General features: G+C 34.9%; 1 protein-coding gene across 1 annotated transcript; it reads right to left on the reverse strand.

Moving 5' to 3' along the window:
- Positions 1 to 271: 271 nt before the first annotated feature.
- Positions 272 to 4,487, reverse strand: LOC119083078 (muscle-specific protein 20-like). The gene is made up of 3 exons (XM_037192701.1): positions 4,260 to 4,487; positions 646 to 766; positions 272 to 579 (listed from the first exon to the last, which is right to left on the reverse strand). Exons 1-3 carry the CDS (start codon positions 4,337 to 4,339, stop codon positions 388 to 390), a joined length of 393 nt encoding a protein of 130 aa, XP_037048596.1. The 5' UTR covers positions 4,340 to 4,487; the 3' UTR covers positions 272 to 387.
- Between the last annotated feature and the right edge of the window lie 3,189 nt (positions 4,488 to 7,676).

The following is a 7,676-nucleotide window of genomic DNA, read 5'->3' on the forward strand; positions in this document are numbered from 1 at the left end:
AGAGATGCTGTTTTTCGGTCTCTTTTTTGAATGATTCAAAACATTTTTTTTAATAACTACAAAATCCCGCAGCGAAATGAAAGAACAGTAGAGAAACGTGTTTCACACCAACGTCTATTAGTCTTATATTGTTTCAAACTTGTAGCTTTATGACAGCCTAATATTTTTTTTTGTCATTCTGATATTAGAAGAAACAGTGAAGGATTTAATGGGTCTTACCTTTATACAAGATGTTTCAGGAAGCGACGGTAAGCGAGATCAATAAAAGTCATTTTGACTGAAAAATTTTTAATTTTTTTAAAGAAAGTTTTTTACATTTTCAAATGAGATTCTTTCGATTTTACCAGAACCACAATTTGTATGCATCTTTCATCCAGCCAACGGATTTTACTTTCCCAAAATAATCTTGCGAGAAGATCCGAACGACTGTCCAGATTGATTTGCTCCGCGATTGGTGCCGGCTTGTAGGCCAATTATTGTTTCGCTGGCTTTCAATTGAGCATCGGAAAATTCACGACGATTTTCTTCAGCTGGGCGTGGTCCCAATGATGGTCCTTTCCATTCGGGATGTCTGTAAGTCTATTATGATGAGAAATTAATAAAGTAGCAAAAATACATTTAGCAATGACCGCAAATGGTGCTTACGGCTCGACCGACTGCAAAGATGGTTTGAGTTACGAGCGCGATATTTTTCATATCCCACAAATCGGTTGTTTGAAACAAGTCAACATCGGGAACGCCATACCTTACACAAGCTTTTTGGAATCTGAAAATAAGTGTTTTTTTTACAGAATTAATGTAAATTAATCGACTCAATTAGCTTCTGGCTATAACAATAAAAATTTTCAGTTCAATTGGGAAATTTTAATCAGTTTGTGAAATATCTGAAAAAGCTTATTAGCTGCCATGGACTAGTCGATAGGCAGCGGGTGAAGGTAATTTCCCCTCAAATTCTATTCTAATTTGATATTTCCGTGCTGATTAAACATTTATACAAGTTTAGGGCATGGTATGGTGAACCATTTAATTAGTGAACACAACGATGATTGGTTGACCCAACAAGGGAAAGACTGACTTAAAACTCTCTGACCATTTGATCTAATCATTGATTTTCGTAACCACAACCACCGAGATAGAAATGTTGTGCATTGCAGTTATCATGCTTGCTACTTTGCTATCGACCATTCTCGTAAAAATAAATATGACCAGGCAAACAGCAAAATAGAATGTAAGAAATAGTTAAATATAAATCAAGCTAACCAAAAATGAAATTACAATGCACATCGAACAAAATAATTGTGCGAAATGTACACACTGGAAAATACAGTTCCAAAACACTTCTGCACTCCTGGTCGGTCACTGAACAGAAGTTCCCATTTTGAATTTATCTGGTGTAGCTAGATGCAGACAACCTTCTATTATAAAAACTGCTAGACAGAGCAAGTATCGAAGATTATGATTCCATTCTCGGTACGTTGGAAACGATTTTTTCTCGCGAATTTTGCAATTTAAAAGTTCAGTTTTGTTTGTGTCGAAATAAAGATATTGCGAATTTTGCTTAAGTAGAACCCCCAGTCGAAACCAAATGAGAGCAGTCGGTAAAGTGTGTATGAGGGCATCATGAAAATAGCATGTGCGATAGACTGTGCATTTCTTGTAACGAAGAAATTTAAAGAATTTTAAAGCGACGAGTTTCGAAAATAGGAATTTACTGATATATTCCAGTTGTACTAGGGGCGCATAAACAGCAAGCAGATATTGTCTTCTTTCTTCAATCGAAACAAATGTATTATATAAATACTCAACCGTATAGTAACGTTCATAGAGTGTGTATATTAACACAGTGTTTGGATTTATGTATAAAGCGTGAACAACATAATGCATGAATGAATGAATGAATGTTTAATGTGCGTATAGCGTATATGAACAAATACTTATACGGTTTGTTTATCAATACGTTAACACAACAAACTGTTGCCCTTTTTTTCGTAACAGTTTCGATACCACACAAGCTCAAGCATCTTAATTGATGTCTTAATGCGAAATTGTAGATCGAGTGATTGATTAAGCAAGCAAATATCTTTCAAAATTAGAAATTATTTTTATTTCAAACCCGTTTTTTTTTATCATGCCACCGCGTTTTAATTGCATTTATTTTTGCTGCAAAAAAAAATTAATGAAACATAGTCATTCATTAATGGAATCACTTTCATTTAACTTAAGACTTGTTACGAAGACTTTCTTATTTACCAAATTATTAATTTTGCGAAGATTACTTTTGAATTTTTTAAAATAGCGCTGATATCACTAGCTTTTCAGTTCGGCAGAAGAAACAAAAAAAAAATCCATTTCAATGTCTTACCAGTAACTCAAGAAATTGGCGAACATATTTTTCTCTAGTTGAGAATGAGAGGGAGCAACAACAAACATCAAAAGTATACAACAAATTTTTCGGAGTCAAAGCGTAGAAAAATTTTGTACGACAGTCTAACAACAAAATTCGTACCAGGCTCCCATAAACTGTGCAACCATTATTGTAATATCGACGAGTTTTGGTATACATAATGGTTATTGTACATATAAAACGAATATTATATATACTGTGACGGTATCATCGGTACCATCACAATGTACAGGTAAATTGTTTCTCAAAGGAGAGGCGAATATATGGTTAAACAATATTCGAAGACGAATTCTTGTCCTGACCGTATAACCGGAAATCAAAGTCCAGATTGCGAAAAATCTTTCGTAGTTTATTAAAGACTTGCGGAAATGGGTTCTGTAGGCTAATGTGAGTAACACGAATTTCCAACTAATTTTTTTTTTCTGTGAAACTGCAAAACAACTCAAATGCCACTATGTAAGTATCTCGTATGGGATGTTTTCGAGTGAAGATTTCACTGTCTTCCAAAAGACATGTAAATGAAAGGCATTTGTCAACAGCGGAAGAAAATACAGCCAATGAATATGAATATATGAGTCTAATGAAATCACAACTAATCACATCATTACACACTCAACTAAGATTTCGGTCAGCACAAATATTTTTTTTTTTTGTTTAATCTACAAAGTACGTAATAGAAAATTTTACTACTTGGAAAAATGTCAGAAAAAATATGATGATTTAGGTATACTAAGCGATGACGATCGAATTCTTAAAATACTGCAGATCAATAATTTTAAACTTTTCAAAAAGAAGTCTGGATAAGTCAAGTATATACAATCAGTCGGTGAAATGAAATTCTCATACATTTTTCCACACTAGCTGAAAATTTTGACAGTTGTGTCAAAATTTCATTTCATATGCTTGCTTGAAAAGATACCATCGAAAATATGACACGAAACGCACAAATAGAGGCTTTTTGCCCTTAAGCAATAAATTTAGTGATAATACCTAGGGTTCAGGCCCGAACACTGGTTGCTCACTTTGCTCGCTATTGAAAGAATCGAAATTTTGATCAGGAGAGGACTTCCGTTAACTTTTTCTTCGTTTTCCAATCAAAAATTTTCTACTGAGGCCTTTCTGTTGATTTTTTTTTCGATTTCTACTAAGGCTGTTTCCGTTAATTTTTTCTTCGATTTCAAATCGAAATTTTTCTACTGATTTTTTTTTCGATTTCCAATTGAATGACAAAATTAACAGAAACATCTGACGAATCCTTAACCTGTAACATGCGGTTGTTCCGTCTGTTATCGATAACGACGACAAAAATAATGACAAGCTCCGGGTAATATGGTCCTTTACATAGTAAAATACATGTTAAGAAAATTGAAGTACAAGATTTGAAATCAACCGATGATCGATGTAAGTAATAGACCCGATAATAATACTGGTCATATCTTTGCTGTCTGTATCAGGTTAATACGATCGTTTTAAGAAAGTGTTATAAATTGTTCATATTTTGACAGACTGACGACCAGTGCCTGTATTCGCGAAAATATTTTCACGAATTTTCTCAAATTTTCGCGATTTTCTCAAATTTTCACAAAAACCTTTTTGCGAAAATTCACGAAAATTTGACAAATTAGTTAAAATTTGAGAAATTTCGTGAAAATATTTTCGCGAATATAGGCACTGCTGACGACTGACCTAACATTTCAAATCCTGATGATTCTACGGAGACACATTACCCTATCTTTTGTAAAAAGAAAGATTTCCATAACACGTGAAGAGTCTACAAAACTGTTTTGGTCGTTTCACGTTTTCTAAATTAGCGTCACCTTAAACTATACTCTTCGGACAAATACTATACACTTACTGACTGATGTTGTCCATCATTTTGTAGTCGCCTCCAGACACGTTAACTTTCGTAATTATTCCCGGTGAAAGTTTGTTCATCAATTTGCACAAAATGATTCCATCGCGTAAAGCATCTTCGAACGCTACCGCTGGGAAACGTTCACCGATAACCGTTTCAATCCATTGTTTTGCTTCAGCTTCTTCTTCTGGCTGGCGTTTACCGGCAACCTACAATTAGGAGAGAAAAGTTTAACTAGTAGTCAATTGATGGATCGAAAATAAAATAGAAAGGAAAAGAACGGTGGGTGTGAAATTGACGAAGTTGCACTGACAAAAAAGATTTTAAAAGCTTGGCTGTGACAGATGTCTTCAGGTAACTCTTTTTAGCCCCGTACGAAGTACTGGGGGCTTATAAGATTAATATGCCGTTTGTAACATGTCGATTTGGAAGCAGACAGTAAGGGCAAAGCATTTGGTTATGTTCATAGATGACAAATCCGCAATAAAAAAAATGTCCGTCCGTCCGTCCGTCCGTCCGTCCGTCCGTCCGTCCGTGACCCCTCTAGCTAGAGTAAATCACAACCTTTTTTCAAAATTCTTTTTTTTCCCGATTGGTATGGACAAAAGTAAGGTCAAGTTCGAAAATGGGCATGTTAGGGCCGGCCCTTCGAGAGCTAGGGCCCTATAGGTGTTTTTCAGTCTTTCGACGATATCTACCGAAATACGCACGCAATAGCTGCTTGTGATATATCAAATGAAAGGTATTGACGAGTAGAACAAAGTTGCTGAACATTGTTTTTGGGTAAGATGCAGTGTGGGCTTGTTGGGATGGCTCAAAGGTCGTTACTCGGCCCTAAGTGTTTTTTGCACATAAATCGAGTAAATCTCATCCGATTTTGCTAGATTTAGTTTTTTATGGAAGGTAATTGAATACCGAAAAGAACGTGGCGAAAAAAGTTTCAAATTTGGACCCTTGGACTAAGGCCGCTACTCGGCCCTAAGTGTTTTTTGCACATAAATCGAGTAAATCTCATCCGATTTTGTTAGTTTTTGTTTCGTTTGAGAGATAATTGAATACCGAAAAGAACGTGGCGAAAAAAGTTTCAAATTCGGTCCTTTGGACTAAGGCCGCTACTTGGCCCTAAGTGTTTTTTGCACATAAATCGAGTAAATCTCATCCGATTTTGCTAGATTTAGTTTTCTATGGAAGGTAATTGAATACCGAAAAGAACGTGGCGAAAAAAGTTTCAAATTTGGGCCCTTGGACTAAGGCCGCTGCTCGGCCCTAAGTGTTTTTTGCACATTAATCGAGAATATTTGATCAGATTTTGCTACTTTTTGTTTCGTTTGACAGATAATTCAATACCGAAAGAAAATTGGGATAAAAAAAAGTTGTAAATTCGGATTCCTTAGATACATCGTAAACTTTTGTTTTATACTTGAGAAGTACTTCGTACGGGCTTTTGTAATTGCGCTAAGCGCAATTTTAAAGATGAACGCTTACAGTTAATTTGCAAAAATAGACAATGATGTCAAGTACGCAATAAGGTTACGGAAGCATTTTGTTATCGGACGAATAAGGGTTACGGGCTTATTAGGGCTACAGACGTATAATGGTTTCGGGCTAAATAGGTTTACGGGTGTACGGGGCTCAGTCGCAGCAAACGCTCCGACTGTTCTGATGCCTTGTTTTACGGAAAATCAGGATATCTGCGACAGATAACGTGCTTTTTGTTTGAGAGAAAGATTATCTGACGAATTACCGGTTACAGATATTCACCTGGTTAACGAGGATACACCCATAAATCTTGTCAGATTTCCAGAGGGAGAAGCGGGTTAGACTCTAAAAAATCTGAGGCAGTGAAATTCCAGCATGAATTTGCTTCAGCTGTTTTGATTGTTTGTGTTAATCAGCTGCAAAACAGCTGACGCAAACTCTTGCTTAAATTTCACTGTCTATAACTGTAAAGAAGTGCTTAAATTATGAAATATACGTTTTTCGACCCATGTAACATGTAAGTAACCATTTAAAGTAAACCGCGAGTGATGCTTAAACGATAATTAGTATTCCAGCTCACTAATCATCTGTTGAGTAAATTGAAAGAAAATAAATCAAATTCATAAAGTCAGACGCTTAATAAAATGTTGAGAGGAATGTAACTGAAGAATTTCGCCAATTTGTATGGCTCTTAACTCAGAAACTTTTAACGAAATAATGCGTGAGTGGTTTTGAGAAATAATTTACTTTTCCAATTGATTTAGTGAATCATTCACTCGTCAAAGATATTCGACCGATTGCCAAAATATATTATAGTCGATGAAATTGAGAGACCCGTTTCACCATTGGGAAATTGGAGTTTTTTTTTTCATTCAAAGAACTTCAAGCTTATAGTACTCTATTTGGCAGCTGTCAGTTGAAAGACTTTATACAGTAATTTATATGAAATATAAGTTAAAGATGAAAAAGGCAGATTGTCGAACTGTTTATGGTTTAACACCACTGAAACTAAGAACTTCGATATACTGTGAGAGAATTATAAGAACCAACGAGTTCCGAATCCGTATCTATATGTTCATTTATACTTCATACTACAATAATATTACGTGCCCCATGAGGACAACAAGACGACACGCACGGATATGTATGTATAATAACGTCAACATCGCATGTTACGTGAGTCGCTTCTCATAATTCTCTCCAGTTGAATCAAAATATTTTTTAGCGAACAAAAAACCCACTCGGAGCTTCTAGTAAAAAGTTCTTATGTATCCTTGGCTTCGACCCCTCTTGCGTAATTTATGAACGACCACTATGTTTGAAAGATGAAAAAATTCGTCTTATTTACATTCCAAGTTTAAAAATTTAAATTGTGAATGCCAAGAAACTAGTGAAAGCGAATCGAAAGTGGGTGGTGAATGCCTCCCTTTTTATTATTTTTTAATTTCTCGCAAAATTTCAAAAATAGATTTTTGAAATCGGATAATTAATGATCCTTCGAAATTTGTTATAACATCTATTTTCGATCAGTTTCGTCCATTAATCTTGAATAACATTTTGATAGACGAAGAAGAGAAAAAAAAATGCCGAAAATTTCCCAACCAACTATACGAGAAAAACTCTCGAGCGACTCTTTTTTTCCTTCCACTTTTAATACACAAAATTTATGTATTCTTCTTGGTTATTTATTTATTTATTTTTGTGTTAATGCTTAAAATGCCGAGAAAATTTGTATTTTGCTTCGGGTCATTTTAGTTCCGATGATGTTAATGCTTATATACTTTAAAAACAACCTACGCTTTTGGAAAACAAATCGCACGTCTTTTATTAAAACCGACGAAATCGCACGATCGGAAAAGTGTTTTTCTTTTTTTTTTGTGAGTTTTATATGTTGGTTATATCTAACCCATGTATTTTTATCTAATTAACAAAATCATA

The sequence above is a fragment of the Bradysia coprophila genome, unplaced genomic scaffold (assembly GCF_014529535.1).
Source record: "Bradysia coprophila strain Holo2 unplaced genomic scaffold, BU_Bcop_v1 contig_549, whole genome shotgun sequence".
Classification (NCBI taxonomy): domain Eukaryota; kingdom Metazoa; phylum Arthropoda; class Insecta; order Diptera; family Sciaridae; genus Bradysia; species Bradysia coprophila.